This window comes from Culex pipiens, chromosome 2 (genome assembly GCF_016801865.2).
Source record: "Culex pipiens pallens isolate TS chromosome 2, TS_CPP_V2, whole genome shotgun sequence".
NCBI classification, from domain to species: domain Eukaryota; kingdom Metazoa; phylum Arthropoda; class Insecta; order Diptera; family Culicidae; genus Culex; species Culex pipiens.
The window spans coordinates 26,422,121-26,440,575 of record NC_068938.1 but is presented as its reverse complement, the minus strand read 5'-3'; the positions used below and the strand labels follow the sequence as shown (position 1 = coordinate 26,440,575).

At 23.8% G+C, this 18,455-nt stretch overlaps 1 protein-coding gene across 1 annotated transcript in view; it reads left to right on the top strand.

Moving 5' to 3' along the window:
- The first annotated feature begins 1,070 nt into the window (after positions 1 to 1,070).
- LOC120420971 (lachesin-like) overlaps positions 1,071 to 18,455 on the top strand; it is a 68,218-nt gene continuing 50,833 nt past the window's right edge. Inside the window, exon 1 of the mRNA XM_039584103.2 lies at positions 1,071 to 1,713. Within this exon, the coding sequence (XP_039440037.2) occupies positions 1,626 to 1,713 (88 nt within the window). The 5' untranslated portion in view covers positions 1,071 to 1,625. The remainder of the gene's footprint in view (positions 1,714 to 18,455) is intronic.

The following is an 18,455-nucleotide window of genomic DNA, read 5'->3' as shown; positions in this document are numbered from 1 at the left end:
AACTTCTCTAATAAATTTAATATTTAATTCGATATACAGCTAAACGCTAATTAAAATCAAATTTTGGGTAAAATTTTTATTTTTCATATCACAAGTAATTGAAAAAGATTAAAAATATCACCTTTCACAAATATTGTTGTTTCGAAAGCTACTCTAGACAACATCAATTTTCGAAGAAAGAAAGATTACGAAGATTGATCTAAGGTCAAATCCAATTTGAGGGTACTTGAGAAAAAAATATAAAAAAACGTTTTTTATTTTAAAAGAACATATAATTTTTAAATAATATATTTTTTCCGATGTGGTTTCTAAACAATTTGAAGGATTTCTTCAAAATACATTTAATTTTTTAATTTTTTCCAGTTATACCATAGAATATCGCATGTTTCAAAAGAAATTTAAAATTCATTGTTAGCATTAAAACTGAACTACTTAAAGCAATACCAAGAGTTAGATAAAAGTGATTAAATTTATAACATGAATTCTGTGGTCACCAATATTTTTTTTTTAAACATTCGTTTTGATAACTTTATTTTTAAATATTTCAAATCTCACAACCTTTCCTGTACAACCGTTCTCAGACCTCAACAGTCCCAATCCACCCGACAAACAACAACATTATCATAAGCGAAAGGACTCCCTCAACCCGACCCGACGACAATCCACGAAAACGACCTCCCTCGTCATCATCATCCCCGCCAGCACCTCGTCGTCCCCACAAACAACTTCGGGGGAGGACGGAAATCTTCCTCCCACAAAAGGAGCAAAAACAAACCACCCACTTCGTGCCAACAGCGAGAGACTTCAATTCGTCGTCAGCGACGAAGACTTCCGGTGCATCGAACGGCACCGCGTCGTAGAAGCTGCATGTTTATGCTGTGACGCCGCAGGACTCTAGCTTTGGTTGGGAAAGGATTTTCCTGTTGGCATTTCCCTCCCTCCTCTCCCAACCTTCGTCATCGTTCGCCGGCTCGTGTGACGGTGCTCGGCGTCGTCATCGCGTGGACGATTTGCTTCAAATTGACTTGCCGCTGGAAAATTGGAGTCAGTTTATGTTTACACCTGGCGCGGTTCGGAACTCGACCTCGTGTGTGGGGAGACCTCCAGTTAGTCAGCACTAGCTTCAGTTCAGTGGATATTTGCACCGAAGTGATTTCAATTAGCTATGCTGATGAGGCTGGACAATTGCTCCTGCTGCAGCTGCTGCTGCTTCTGTTATTGTTGTTGGCCGGGAAAGTTCTCCGTCCACCTTCTGGTTCCGGTGGACTAAATGCATTTGTGTAGTTTTGTGGTGGTTCTGTTGACAAGTTTTCGGTTCCTGGCCGGTTCATTAAATCAAGTTCTGAAACAGAGAGAGCGAGTTCACGCCACGCCGCGTGATGACGAATTGATGATGGTGACACGTGGACCGACCGACCAACCTCGTTGAAGGTGTAATTAAAAGAAATAATTAAACGGCCAGGCCAGGGAGTACGCGCGCGTAATTTTGCCACCCTCCGTGTCCGTGTCCCCGAATTTAATTGCTGCGTCTTGGACGAAACCCCCCGCCGGAGTGACTGGCCTGGTGTCAATCCGAGGGTAGTTAAACCGCAAGCAAAGTGGCGATTAAGGATACTTCAAACAGGATGGCTACGACGAAGAAGGTGCTCCACGTGGTGGCGCTGCTGCTGGCCCAGTGCGTCGTTACCTGCGTGCAGAAGGATGTTTCCGGGAGTGAGTGATGATTTTTTTGGGATGTGTGTGTGTGTTTTATTTTTGCGGAGGTGTAACTCATTAAATTTGCTGGATTTGGTTGGGTTTTAAGTGGTTATGTTGTTGAACCTGATGAGGTCCAATTTATGGAAGGGTTCAAGCTTTCATACGAAAAAATATTTGAAATTAAGAACAAAAATAAAAAACTATTGTAAGAAATACAAAACCTTCTCATTAGGATTTTACTAAAACCAGGAATTTTCAAAGCCTATTTCTTTTTAGTTTGCTGAATAAATTAAATTCTGCAAAATAGAAAGATGCAACATTTTAACACAAAATTATATGCCAGTGTTCCCTCGACTCTTTTCTCCGAAGTTTGCATGGAGAATTAGTGCGGCCGCTATCGCTACATATTACATGCAGTTTTTAGATTGTATACAAGAGCGACTATCTACTAGGATGGGTACATTTTTCAAAAAGTTCTCGGATCAAGTTTTAGTATGGTTCCCCTTGTAGGGCATGCCCATAGGGACTTTCATGCCAAATATCAGCTCATTTGGTTGTAAACTGGCTGCGCGCATCAGGGTTAAAGTTTACATGGGAATTACTATGGGAAATTGGAACTTTTTGTTCAAACGCTCCTACAGGTCTGGGAAAATCACGCGCCAACTTCTGGTATGGTCAGGCCTATGGGGAATGGTCTGGAGAACACTTTTCCCGAAGAGAGCATATGGATTCGTTGTCCCTAGACCTGGCGCATCGGCAAACAATCCGATGTCTACGGAATCAACGGTTTTCTCTCAAAAAGCATCAAATTTTCCTTAGCATGCTATGAAAGCTCGATGAACACCGCGACGCCATACGTCAGGGAGCTACCACGTGGGTGAGAAACGGCTGGAATATTCAATTGCAAACCTTCTGTTAATTAGAAAATGATCATTTCGAGTAATCCTGATATTATTTAGTCGAATTCAGAATCTTTGCATAGCAAATTTGTATTTTTTTGCAAATATTTCAACCACGTGGTAGCTACCTGACGTATGGCGTCGCGGTGTTCATCGAGCTTTCATAGCATGCTAAGGAAAATTTGATGCTTTTTGAAGGAAAATCGTTGATTCCGGAGACATCGGATTGTTTGCCGATGCGCCAGGTCTAGGGACAACGAATCCATATGCTCTCTTCGGGAAAAGTGTTCTCCAGACCATTCCCCATAGGCCTGACCATACCAGAAGTTGGCACGTGATTTTCCCAGACCTGTAGGAGCGTTTGAACAAAAAGTTCCAATTTCCCATAGTAATTCCCATGTAAACTTTAACCCTGATGCGCGCAGCCAGTTTACAACCAAATGAGCTGATATTTGGCATGAAAGTCCCTATGGGCATGCCCTACAAGGGGAACCATACTAAAACTTGATCCGAGAACTTTTTGAAAAATGTACCCACCCTACTATCTACTCTTGATTTTTACTTTTCTACCGATCTATGGTTTCAGTTTTAAAAAAAGTCTTTATTTGGTTTAAATGCACAAATCAACGTTTTATAAATGTATTCTGAATAGTTTAAAACCGAATTAAGAAGTTTTTTCAATAAAATTTCAATTCCAGTCAAAAGTTATTTTTCTTTCTATTTTTTCGGGAATTTTGGGAGGAGAGGACTTAAACCATAATTGGCAAAAGCCTTAAATTTTCAAAAGTGTATTTTATTGTTTTATTTTTTCAATAATGTAAATCTCATCCTCAGTTATACAACCTCAGACTATGGTGTCAAAGGTCAAATCAGCAATGTCGTTATAAGAAAATTGTAGCTTTTATAATTTTTTATACGAGATGGCCAATATTTTTTATATGAAATTAAAAAAAAAACTTAATTTCAGATTGAAAATTACTTTAAACAACAAAATTTTTTGTCCACAATAATAAATCGAAAAAAGAATGAAAAAAAAATCAATGGAAATATGAAACATATTGTCTTAAAATTAAATAGATCAACTCCATTGGAGATTTTAAAGGTGAAGCTTGTTGGTAATAAAAATAGTGAGCCATCTGGTAAAAATATTTTGAAAACTAAAAAAAAAACATTTGTTCATTTTAAATAGGTTATCCTTGATCCTTTGAATCTCAAGTTATAATCTTGAATAAAATATACTGGTAACCTAAATAAACTGTTGGGGTTTAGTTTGAAGATATTTGAAAGATTTCTTGGTTTAGACTTCTAATGCTTAATACAGCTAATTTTTTTTTTTAAACGGGAAATCAATTATTTTTTAATGTTTTACTTTTTGCTTTTGATGGCGGAAAACAGCCTGATGGTTTTTTAATTCTTTTTTATGTAATATTTGACGTTGACATTATAATGTGTTTAATCTTTGTAATCAATCAAACAGCTGCCTGTTACCTTGCATTGGCTGTTACTATGCAAACCACTTACCCAACAACAGCCCTACTATGTTTACGTATTTTTCATTTTCCTCTTTTTATTAGGTTATTTTGAGTCATAGAGGGTTGACAAATCTTTTCCATGTTATTATGTACCACCCGTATTCCCATAAGAAATATGCAGGATAAAGGTGTGCAATAACATTTCTGTACATTGTTGTACATATAAACAAAATTCAATCAAACGCAAAAAAAAAATTAATTGTGTTGCAACTGATTTCAAATCGATTGAAAAAATCGTACCAAAAAAATATGATTTAGCAATTAGTAAAAACGATGTTATGGCCTTAAAATTAATACTTCAGATATACAAGGTTTTTTGAAACTATTACGGAATCTGGCCTACTTAAGAGTAGTCAAGTAAAGCTCTCTAGAAAAATGATGGGCATTTTTTTGATAATAAGATGATAAAACATATTAAACTTAAGCTAAAAGTGGTAATCACAGTTCAATTTCAAAACCCAATATATTGATAAGGATTTGGGAAGTATTAAATAACCATCATACCATTTTCCACATTGATTTATAATTTTTTCAAATAAAAGTTGAATGAATGAAAAAAAAAGAAAAGCTTACATTTTCTGTGTTAAAACTTAAAAGATTCTAGAAAAAGATGTGTTTTAAAAATATATACAGTCCAGACTCGATTATCCGAAGGCCTCGGAAAAATTTCACTTCGGATAATTGAATCTCGAAGTATGACCCCTAAACTGCGCTAAAGTGATTCAAAATGTTCAAATCCAAAATTTCGGCCAATGGCGGTGACGAAATATTGAAAAAATACATTTTATTATTATAGGCAATCAACAATTCAAATTTGACTAAAATGGGGTCGCAGAACTCGAATTTGTTTTTTTTTTGTTTTTGTTCGTGATTCATTAACCGAAGTCGGATAATCGAGCTTCGGATAATTGAAACTTCGGATAATCGAGTATGGACTTTATTTTTATTATTTTAAAACCATGATGCTTAAAATGCCGTTGACAAAAGCGAAAATGACCAACAGTTTTAAACATCTGCTTGGATTCTGTGGGCCATTTTAGATCATCCAGCAAATTTTAGAAGTAAATATCAAAACAAATCATCAATTCCAGACCAAATTTGTGCATCTTACGTCAAGGGAAATTCGCATTCGAAAATAATTATTATCACTCATAGGTGTAACTAACTTGTGGTTTGAATATTATTTTGAATGGAAATGTTTAAAAAGACACAATTTAATCGAACTTGAAAAAAAATAAACCGCAATTTTCGAGATCCGTTTCAAACTAGGTTAAATGTATTACATTAATTTTTAATTGTAAAAAAATAAAACAAATTGAAACTCATAAGACTTTTTCAAAAACAATCATTTTTTTTAAGTTTTATAAGATTTCGTTCTCACTGGTTACTTAATAAAGATTAAGCCAGCCAGCAATACTCATCTACATCCAAACTGTGTTCGCATCATTTGGTGACAAATTTGCACGGAAGTAAATCAGAATCTGCATGAAAACTCATGTCCTCATGATTTTTTTGTTTTGCTAGGGGAAATTCTCGTATGTTTGGCAGGTTAAGCACTCGCTCCTAACTCCATCCAATTTGCTGATTTTCACTATTTAAACAACTAATTTTGCACAACTTTTGATAGAAACTTGCTTGCTCACTTCTTATTGAGCTATTTATCACTCGATTTCAGTTGAAAACGCTTTTGATGGGCTGTAATCGAATGCCAAATTTCTGATATGACAACATTAGAGGCACGCTGGAATCCAATGATATATAGAGATTGCCTGTTATCGATAATTACACAGCGTAACAAAATATTTTTTTTATTTTTTGGCAGCACGAAAAAAAATGCTCCTCTAGGGATCGGCTTCCCGAACAAAATGCAACCTGGCGCATATTTTTATTGTTATCCTAACTCGAGATATTCAATGCAGAAGTTTTGCATATGAATCACCCCCCGTCGGAAAATATTTTTTATTTTGTTTTCTCTGTAACTTTTGATCAATTAGGTCTTTTTGGACGCTTCCGGTGTCATTCGACGGTAAATTGTTAGAAAAACTCAAGATTTGGTCCCATTAGCCGGTTCCCGTAACCGGTTCCGGAGGAAATCCGGAATATTGGCCAAAACTGTGCAAAAACTTCAAAATTTTGAAGTTTTTTGCTCTTAATGCGAAGTGAACGCACTATAGCATGAAACAATCCATACAAACTAAAAAAATGTTGGTCCCAGCATGTTTGAAGGTGTTTAATGGAAAAGGTGGCCATTGAGAACCGGTTCCGGTCAATCCGGATCCGGAAACTCCGGAAAAAATTAAGCAATATTTTCACAATTCCAATGTGTCAGACAGATATAAATAAAAGTGTTGTTGAAGCATTCTTTGCTACTTCATATTCATATTACCACAAAAACATGGCCAAGTGGCCAATGGGAACCTGCTCTGAATGTTCCGGATCAGGGAACCTGTGGAAATTATATTTTTTTAATTAATTTTATGAAGCAGTTTTTATTAAGAAATTTTCAAGGTTTCTGGAAAAAATATGAATTAATCCGAAATCAGAATCAGAAATGTGGCCAAGTGGCCAACGGGAACCCGTTCTGAATGTTCCGGATCAGGGAACCAGTGGTCACTTGAAATGTGTATTAATTTAAAATAGCATAATTTAATTAGGAAATTTTCTAGTTTTCTAGAAAAATCAGAATTAATTAAAATCAGAATCAGAAATATGGCCAGGTAACCAACAGGAACCCGTTTTAAATGTTCTGGATTAGGGAACCAGTGAACATTTGAAATTTTTATCAAGTTTTCAAAAAACATATTTAGATTAATGAAATTTAAAAATTCCTGTAAAAATTAAGAACATATTCGATATCAGAATTAGAAATAATGCCAAGTGGGGGGGGGAACTCGTTCTGAATGTTTTGGAGCATGTTACCAGAGGAAACTTGAATTTTTAATTAATTTAAAAAACTTGACTTTTTTTGTTTATTTTATAAAGCATATTTTCATTAAGAAATTTTTTAGATTTCTAGAAAAATCTAAATTTATTTGAAATCAGCATTAGAAATGTTGCCAAGTGGCCAAGTGACTGGTCACAATTTTTATTAATTTAAAAAATTTAGTGGTTTATTTGAAATCAGAATTAGAAATGTTTCCAAATGGCCAACGGGAACCCGTTCTGAATTTTCCGGATCAGGGAACCAGTGGTCACTTGAAATGTTTATTAATTTAGAATAAAGCATATATTAATTAAGAAATTTTCTAGTTTTCTAGAAAAATCAGAATTAATTCAAAATCAGAATCAGAAATGTGGCCAGGTGACAAACAGGAACCCGTTTAAATTGATCCGGATTAGAGAAAAAGTGAATATTTGAAATTTTTATCAAGTTTTCAAAAACATATTTTGATTAATGAAATTTTAAAATTCCTGTACAAATTCAGAATTTATTTAAAATCAGAATTTAATATTTACGATAGATCAACTATGGTCCCCTTGGAACGAGGTTTAAAGTAAAATACTTTATGTCAAAATCGGCCGTGGAATCAATTTTTCAAAATTGATTTAAAAATCTAATTTAAACCTATTGTGAAAAATCAAAATCAAAAAAAATTATACTTTCGTTGTAAACAAGAATATCACTAATTTTAGTTCAATTTTAGGATTCAAATTAGATCCTATGTTTTGTTACATGAATAATTGTGGTGAGGGAGAAGGAATGTCCAATGTGTTAAAAAAATGACATCCTTTTCCCTCTCCAATAGATTTATCTACGTGTGTAGGTAGGGTCTCGTGGCGCGTTGGTTAGCGGCTTCGGCTGCCGATCCCTAAGTTGCTATGGGGCGCGGGTTCGATTCCCGCCTTATCCTCCTGGCCTTCTATCGGATGGGGAAGTAAAACGTCGGTCCATTTGCGTAAAAGAGGTTTTGGGTGACTCACCACACATAACCTTCGGACGCCTAGAAATGAGCAGAAACTTGCAACAGAGACCACAAAAGACCCGGGGGTCGTTAAAGTTGATTGCTTTGCTTTTTTACGTGCGCATGTATTGCGTATACGTACATGAAAAAGATTGAGTTTAAATTTTGTACCGGCCAGCAAAACAAATGGTGCGCTAGGACCCTATTGTAAACCATAAATGTGAGGAAGGCACCAACCACCTATAGGTGGATTAAGTAACGTTTTTTTTTATAAAGCATATTCTAATTATAAAATTTTCTAGATTTCTAGAAAAATCTAAATTTATTTGAAATCAGAATTGAAAATGTTGTCAAATGGCCAACGAGAACCTGTTCTGACTAGTCACAATTTTAATTAATTTAAAAAATATATCTATTTTACTGATTTTTTTCAAAGTTTTGGAAAAAATCACAGTTTATTTTAAATCAGATTTAGAAATATTGCCAAGTGGCCAACGGAAACCCATTCTGAATGTTCCGGTTCAGGGAACCAGTGGTTACTTGAAATGTTTATTAATTAAAAAAAGCATATTTTAATAAGGAAATTTTCTAGTTTTCTAGAAAAATCAGAATTAATTAAAATCAGAATCAGAAATATGGCCAGGTAACCAACAGGAACCCGTTTTAAATGTTCTGGATTAGGGAACCAGTTAACATTTGAAATTTTTATCATGTTTTCAAAAACATATTTTGATAAATGAAATTTTAAATTTAAACCACAATCAACCAAACCACAATTAAAATTCCTGTAAAAATTCAGAATTTACTTGAAATCAGAATTAGATGTTGCCAAGTGGTCAACGGCAATCCGTTCTGACTGTTCCGGATCAAGAAACCAGTGGGCATGCAGGGTTGTTATGGGAAAGTCGAAAGAAAATCCGCGCCAAATCCGCGCTGATCGAAACCTCAATCCGCGCGTAATTCACGCCATATAAAAAAAATCGCGACAAACATTCAAGAAACATTATTTCCAAAGAAAAAACTAATACAGAAAGTATTTGATAAAAAAAATGAAACTCGTTTTATGTTTGAAGGAATGATAGCAAAAAATCCTTTTAAAAAATACCTAAAAAGACGTCAAGAAAAATGTCACCAACATAAACTTTTTGCGAATCAGAGGGACACTACAATAATTTTGACCAATATAAACGAAATAGAAAATTATAAACCAATATAAACAAAATTTTAAAATCTAATAAATGAAATTTAACTTCAAAAATATAACCTCAAAAAACCAAAATCTAAAATTTGAATATGATTGAATTTTAGATTTCGAAATTCTAAAAATTCAAAATCTATGAATTTTAATACAGATTGTATTCCATATCCCACATTTAATTTCGAATAATTTCGAAACAAATTGCATTTCCAATATTTGAAATATTTTCTTCCAAAAATTAAAGATTTTAGGAATTTAAGAATGTGAGAATTTAAGAATTTAAGAATTTATGAATTTATGAATTTATGAATTTATGAATTTATGAATTTATGAATTTATGAATTTATGAATTTATGAATTTATGAATTTATGAATTTATGAATTTATGAATTTATGAATTTATGAATTTATGAATTTATGAATTTATGAATTTATGAATTTATGAAATTTATGAATTTATGAATTTATGAATTTATGAATTTATGAATTTATGAATTTATGAATTTATGAATTTATGAATTTATGAATTTATGAATTTATGAATTTATGAATTTATGAATTTATGAATTTATGAATTTATGAATTTATGAATTTATGAATTTATGAATTTATGAATTTATGAATTTATGAATTTATGAATTTATGAATTTATGAATTTATGAATTTATGAATTTATGAATTTATGAATTTATGAATTTATGAATTTATGAATTTATGAATTTATGAATTTATGAATTTATGAATTTATGAATTTATGAATTTATGAATTTATGAATTTATGAATTTATGAATTATGAATTTATGAATTTATGAATTTATGAATTTATGAATTTATGAATTTATGAATTTATGAATTTATGAATTTATGAATTTATGAATTTATGAATTTATGAATTTATGAATTTATGAATTTATGAATTTATGAATTTATGAATTTATGAATTTATGAATTTATGAATTTATGAATTTATGAATTTATGAATTTATGAATTAATGAATTTATGAATTTATGAATTTATGAATTTATGAATTTATGAATTTATGAATTTATGAATTTATGAATTTATGAATTTATGAATTTATGAATTTATGAATTTATGAATTTATGAATTTATGAATTTATGAATTTATGAATTTATGAATTTATGAATTTATGAATTTATGAATTTATGAATTTATGAATTTATGAATTTATGAATTTATGAATTTATGAATTTATGAATTTATGAATTTATGAATTTATGAATTTATGAATTTATGAATTTATGAATACATGAATTTATGAATTTATGAATTTATGAATTTATGAATTTATGAATTTATGAATACATAAATTTATGAATTTAAGAATTTAAGAATTTAAGAATTTAAGAATTTAAGAATTTAAGAATTTAAGAATTTAAGAATTTAAGAATTTAAGAATTTAAGAATTTAAGAATTTAAGAATTTAAGAATTTAAGAATTTAAGAATTTAAGAATTTAAGAATTTAAGAATTTAAGAATTTAAGAATTTAAGAATTTAAGAATTTAAGAATTTAAGAATTTAAGAATTTAAGAATTTAAGAATTTAAGAATTTAAGAATTTAAGAATTTAAGAATTTAAGAATTTAAGAATTTAAGAATTTAAGAATTTAAGAATTTAAGAATTTAAGAATTTAAGAATTTAAGAATTTAAGAATTTAAGAATTTAAGAATTTAAGAATTTAAGAATTTAAGAATTTAAGAATTTAAGAATTTAAGAATTTAAGAATTTAAGAATTTAAGAATTTAAGAATTTAAGAATTTAAGAATTTAAGAATTTAAGAATTTAAGAATTTAAGAATTTAAGAATTTAAGAATTTAAGAATTTAAGAATTTAAGAATTTAAGAATTTAAGAATTTAAGAATTTAAGAATTTAAGAATTTAAGAATTTAAGAATTTAAGAATTTAAGAATTTAAGAATTTAAGAATTTAAGAATTTAAGAATTTAAGAATTTAAGAATTTAAGAATTTAAGAATTTAAGAATTTAAGAATTTAAGAATTTAAGAATTTAAGAATTTAAGAATTTAAGAATTTAAGAATTTAAGAATTTAAGAATTTAAGAATTTAAGAATTTAAGAATTTAAGAATTTAAGAATTTAAGAATTTAAGAATTTAAGAATTTAAGAATTTAAGAATTTAAGAATTTAAGAATTTAAGAATTTAAGAATTTAAGAATTTAAGAATTTAAGAATTTAAGAATTTAAGAATTTAAGAATTTAAGAATTTAAGAATTTAAGAATTTAAGAATTTAAGAATTTAAGAATTTAAGAATTTAAGAATTTAAGAATTTAAGAATTTAAGAATTTAAGAATTTAAGAATTTAAGAATTTAAGAATTTAAGAATTTAAGAATTTAAGAATTTAAGAATTTAAGAATTTAAGAATTTAAGAATTTAAGAATTTAAGAATTTAAGAATTTAAGAATTTAAGAATTTAAGAATTTAAGAATTTAAGAATTTAAGAATTTAAGAATTTAAGAATTTAAGAATTTAAGAATTTAAGAATTTAAGAATTTAAGAATTTAAGAATTTAAGAATTTAAGAATTTAAGAATTTAAGAATTTAAGAATTTAAGAATTTAAGAATTTAAGAATTTAAGAATTTAAGAATTTAAGAATTTAAGAATTTAAGAATTTAAGAATTTAAGAATTTAAGAATTTAAGAATTTAAGAATTTAAGAATTTAAGAATTTAAGAATTTAAGAATTTAAGAATTTAAGAATTTAAGAATTTAAGAATTTAAGAATTTAAGAATTTAAGAATTTAAGAATTTAAGAATTTAAGAATTTAAGAATTTAAGAATTTAAGAATTTAAGAATTTAAGAATTTAAGAATTTAAGAATTTAAGAATTTAAGAATTTAAGAATTTAAGAATTTAAGAATTTAAGAATTTAAGAATTTAAGAATTTAAGAATTTAAGAATTTAAGAATTTAAGAATTTAAGAATTTAAGAATTTAAGAATTTAAGAATTTAAGAATTTAAGAATTTAAGAATTTAAGAATTTAAGAATTTAAGAATTTAAGAATTTAAGAATTTAAGAATTTAAGAATTTAAGAATTTAAGAATTTAAGAATTTAAGAATTTAAGAATTTAAGAATTTAAGAATTTAAGAATTTAAGAATTTAAGAATTTAAGAATTTAAGAATTTAAGAATTTAAGAATTTAAGAATTTAAGAATTTAAGAATTTAAGAATTTAAGAATTTAAGAATTTAAGAATTTAAGAATTTAAGAATTTAAGAATTTAAGAATTTAAGAATTTAAGAATTTAAGAATTTAAGAATTTAAGAATTTAAGAATTTAAGAATTTAAGAATTTAAGAATTTAAGAATTTAAGAATTTAAGAATTTAAGAATTTAAGAATTTAAGAATTTAAGAATTTAAGAATTTAAGAATTTAAGAATTTAAGAATTTAAGAATTTAAGAATTTAAGAATTTAAGAATTTAAGAATTTAAGAATTTAAGAATTTAAGAATTTAAGAATTTAAGAATTTAAGAATTTAAGAATTTAAGAATTTAAGAATTTAAGAATTTAAGAATTTAAGAATTTAAGAATTTAAGAATTTAAGAATTTAAGAATTTAAGAATTTAAGAATTTAAGAATTTAAGAATTTAAGAATTTAAGAATTTAAGAATTTAAGAATTTAAGAATTTAAGAATTTAAGAATTTAAGAATTTAAGAATTTAAGAATTTAAGAATTTAAGAATTTAAGAATTTAAGAATTTAAGAATTTAAGAATTTAAGAATTTAAGAATTTAAGAATTTAAGAATTTAAGAATTTAAGAATTTAAGAATTTAAGAATTTAAGAATTTAAGAATTTAAGAATTTAAGAATTTAAGAATTTAAGAATTTAAGAATTTAAGAATTTAAGAATTTAAGAATTTAAGAATTTAAGAATTTAAGAATTTAAGAATTTAAGAATTTAAGAATTTAAGAATTTAAGAATTTAAGAATTTAAGAATTTAAGAATTTAAGAATTTAAGAATTTAAGAATTTAAGAATTTAAGAATTTAAGAATTTAAGAATTTAAGAATTTAAGAATTTAAGAATTTAAGAATTTAAGAATTTAAGAATTTAAGAATTTAAGAATTTAAGAATTTAAGAATTTAAGAATTTAAGAATTTAAGAATTTAAGAATTTAAGAATTTAAGAATTTAAGAATTTAAGAATTTAAGAATTTAAGAATTTAAGAATTTAAGAATTTAAGAATTTAAGAATTTAAGAATTTAAGAATTTAAGAATTTAAGAATTTAAGAATTTAAGAATTTAAGAATTTAAGAATTTAAGAATTTAAGAATTTAAGAATTTAAGAATTTAAGAATTTAAGAATTTAAGAATTTAAGAATTTAAGAATTTAAGAATTTAAGAATTTAAGAATTTAAGAATTTAAGAATTTAAGAATTTAAGAATTTAAGAATTTAAGAATTTAAGAATTTAAGAATTTAAGAATTTAAGAATTTAAGAATTTAAGAATTTAAGAATTTAAGAATTTAAGAATTTAAGAATTTAAGAATTTAAGAATTTAAGAATTTAAGAATTTAAGAATTTAAGAATTTAAGAATTTAAGAATTTAAGAATTTAAGAATTTAAGAATTTAAGAATTTAAGAATTTAAGAATTTAAGAATTTAAGAATTTAAGAATTTAAGAATTTAAGAATTTAAGAATTTAAGAATTTAAGAATTTAAGAATTTAAGAATTTAAGAATTTAAGAATTTAAGAATTTAAGAATTTAAGAATTTAAGAATTTAAGAATTTAAGAATTTAAGAATTTAAGAATTTAAGAATTTAAGAATTTAAGAATTTAAGAATTTAAGAATTTAAGAATTTAAGAATTTAAGAATTTAAGAATTTAAGAATTTAAGAATTTAAGAATTTAAGAATTTAAGAATTTAAGAATTTAAGAATTTAAGAATTTAAGAATTTAAGAATTTAAGAATTTAAGAATTTAAGAATTTAAGAATTTAAGAATTTAAGAATTTAAGAATTTAAGAATTTAAGAATTTAAGAATTTAAGAATTTAAGAATTTAAGAATTTAAGAATTTAAGAATTTAAGAATTTAAGAATTTAAGAATTTAAGAATTTAAGAATTTAAGAATTTAAGAATTTAAGAATTTAAGAATTTAAGAATTTAAGAATTTAAGAATTTAAGAATTTAAGAATTTAAGAATTTAAGAATTTAAGAATTTAAGAATTTAAGAATTTAAGAATTTAAGAATTTAAGAATTTAAGAATTTAAGAATTTAAGAATTTAAGAATTTAAGAATTTAAGAATTTAAGAATTTAAGAATTTAAGAATTTAAGAATTTAAGAATTTAAGAATTAAGATTTAAGAATTTAAGAATTTAAGAATTTAAGAATTTAAGAATTTAAGAATTTAAGAATTTAAGAATTTAAGAATTTAAGAATTTAAGAATTTAAGAATTTAAGAATTTAAGAATTTAAGAATTTAAGAATTTAAGAATTTAAGAATTAAGAATTTAAGAATTTAAGAATTTAAGAATTTAAGAATTTAAGAATTTAGAATTTAAGAATTTAAGAATTTAAGAATTTAAGAATTTAAGAATTTAAGAATTTAAGAATTTAAGAATTTAAGAATTTAAGAATTTAAGAATTTAAGAATTTAAGAATTTAAGAATTTAAGAATTTAAGAATTTAAGAATTTAAGAATTTAAGAATTTAAGAATTTAAGAATTTAAGAATTTAAGAATTTAAGAATTTAAGAATTTAAGAATTTAAGAATTTAAGAATTTAAGAATTTAAGAATTTAAGAATTTAAGAATTTAAGAATTTAAGAATTTAAGAATTTAAGAATTTAAGAATTTAAGAATTTAAGAATTTAAGAATTTAAGAATTTAAGAATTTAAGAATTTAAGAATTTAAGAATTTAAGAATTTAAGAATTTAAGAATTTAAGAATTTAAGAATTTAAGAATTTAAGAATTTAAGAATTTAAGAATTTAAGAATTTAAGAATTTAAGAATTTAAGAATTTAAGAATTTAAGAATTTAAGAATTTAAGAATTTAAGAATTTAAGAATTTAAGAATTTAAGAATTTAAGAATTTAAGAATTTAAGAATTTAAGAATTTAAGAATTTAAGAATTTAAGAATTTAAGAATTTAAGAATTTAAGAATTTAAGAATTTAAGAATTTAAGAATTTAAGAATTTAAGAATTTAAGAATTTAAGAATTTAAGAATTTAAGAATTTAAGAATTTAAGAATTTAAAATTTAAGAATTTAAGAATTTAAGAATTTAAGAATTTAAGAATTTAAGAATTTAAGAATTTAAGAATTTAAGAATTAAGAATTTAAGAATTTAAGAATTTAAGAATTTAAGAATTTAAGAATTTAAGAATTTAAGAATTTAAGAATTTAAGAATTTAAGAATTAAGAATTTAAGAATTTAAGAATTTAAGAATTTAAGAATTTAAGAATTTAAGAATTTAAGAATTTAAGAATTTAAGAATTTAAGAATTTAAGAATTTAAGAATTTAAGAATTTAAGAATTTAAGAATTTAAGAATTTAAGAATTTAAGAATTTAAGAATTAAGAATTTAAGAATTTAAGAATTTAAGAATTTAAGAATTTAAGAATTTAAGAATTTAAGAATTTAAGAATTTAAGAATTTAAGAATTTAAGAATTTAAGAATTTAAGAATTTAAGAATTTAAGAATTTAAGAATTTAAGAATTTAAGAATTTAAGAATTTAAGAATTTAAGAATTTAAGAATTTAAGAATTTAAGAATTTAAGAATTTAAGAATTTAAGAATTTAAGAATTTAAGAATTTAAGAATTTAAGAATTTAAGAATTTAAGAATTTAAGAATTTAAGAATTTAAGAATTTAAGAATTTAAGAATTTAAGAATTTAAGAATTTAAGAATTTAAGAATTTAAGAATTTAAGAATTTAAGAATTTAAGAATTTAAGAATTTAAGAATTTAAGAATTTAAGAATTTAAGAATTTAAGAATTTAAGAATTTAAGAATTTAAGAATTTAAGAATTTAAGAATTTAAGAATTTAAGAATTTAAGAATTTAAGAATTTAAGAATTTAAGAATTTAAGAATTTAAGAATTTAAGAATTTAAGAATTTAAGAATTTAAGAATTTAAGAATTTAAGAATTTAAGAATTTAAGAATTTAAGAATTTAAGAATTTAAGAATTTAAGAATTTAAGAATTTAAGAATTTAAGAATTTAAGAATTTAAGAATTTAAGAATTTAAGAATTTAAGAATTTAAGAATTTAAGAATTTAAGAATTTAAGAATTTAAGAATTTAAGAATTTAAGAATTTAAGAATTTAAGAATTTAAGAATTTAAGAATTTAAGAATTTAAGAATTTAAGAATTTAAGAATTTAAGAATTTAAGAATTTAAGAATTTAAGAATTTAAGAATTTAAGAATTTAAGAATTTAAGAATTTAAGAATTTAAGAATTTAAGAATTTAAGAATTTAAGAATTTAAGAATTTAAGAATTTAAGAATTTAAGAATTTAAGAATTTAAGAATTTAAGAATTTAAGAATTTAAGAATTTAAGAATTTAAGAATTTAAGAATTTAAGAATTTAAGAATTTAAGAATTTAAGAATTTAAGAATTTAAGAATTTAAGAATTTAAGAATTTAAGAATTTAAGAATTTAAGAATTTAAGAATTTAAGAATTTAAGAATTTAAGAATTTAAGAATTTAAGAATTTAAGAATTTAAGAATTTAAGAATTTAAGAATTTAAGAATTTAAGAATTTAAGAATTTAAGAATTTAAGAATTTAAGAATTTAAGAATTTAAGAATTTAAGAATTTAAGAATTTAAGAATTTAAGAATTTAAGAATTTAAGAATTTAAGAATTTAAGAATTTAAGAATTTAAGAATTTAAGAATTTAAGAATTTAAGAATTTAAGAATTTAAGAATTTAAGAATTTAAGAATTTAAGAATTTAAGAATTTAAGAATTTAAGAATTTAAGAATTTAAGAATTTAAGAATTTAAGAATTTAAGAATTTAAGAATTTAAGAATTTAAGAATTTAAGAATTTAAGAATTTAAGAATTTAAGAATTTAAGAATTTAAGAATTTAAGAATTTAAGAATTTAAGAATTTAAGAATTTAAGAATTTAAGAATTTAAGAATTTAAGAATTTAAGAATTTAAGAATTTAAGAATTTAAGAATTTAAGAATTTAAGAATTTAAGAATTTAAGAATTTAAGAATTTAAGAATTTAAGAATTTAAGAATTTAAGAATTTAAGAATTTAAGAATTTAAGAATTTAAGAATTTAAGAATTTAAGAATTTAAGAATTTAAGAATTTAAGAATTTAAGAATTTAAGAATTTAAGAATTTAAGAATTTAAGAATTTAAGAATTTAAGAATTTAAGAATTTAAGAATTTAAGAATTTAAGAATTTAAGAATTTAAGAATTTAAGAATTTAAGAATTTAAGAATTTAAGAATTTAAGAATTTAAGAATTTAAGAATTTAAGAATTTAAGAATTTAAGAATTTAAGAATTTAAGAATTTAAGAATTTAAGAATTTAAGAATTTAAGAATTTAAGAATTTAAGAATTTAAGAATTTAAGAATTTAAGAATTTAAGAATTTAAGAATTTAAGAATTTAAGAATTTAAGAATTTAAGAATTTAAGAATTTAAGAATTTAAGAATTTAAGAATTTAAGAATTTAAGAATTTAGATTAAGAATTTAAGAATTTAAGAATTTAAGAATTTAAGAATTTAAGAATTTAAGAATTTAAGAATTTAAGAATTTAAGAATTTAAGAATTTAAGAATTTAAGAATTTAAGAATTTAAGAATTTAAGAATTTAAGAATTTAAGAATTTAAGAATTTAAGAATTTAAGAATTTAAGAATTTAAGAATTTAAGAATTTAAGAATTTAAGAATTTAAGAATTTAAGAATTTAAGAATTTAAGAATTTAAGAATTTAAGAATTTAAGAATTTAAGAATTTAAGAATTTAAGAATTTAAGAATTTAAGAATTTAAGAATTTAAGAATTTAAGAATTTAAGAATTTAAGAATTTAAGAATTTAAGAATTTAAGAATTTAAGAATTTAAGAATTTAAGAATTTAAGAATTTAAGAATTTAAGAATTTAAGAATTTAAGAATTTAAGAATTTAAGAATTTAAGAATTTAAGAATTTAAGAATTTAAGAATTTAAGAATTTAAGAATTTAAGAATTTAAGAATTTAAGAATTTAAGA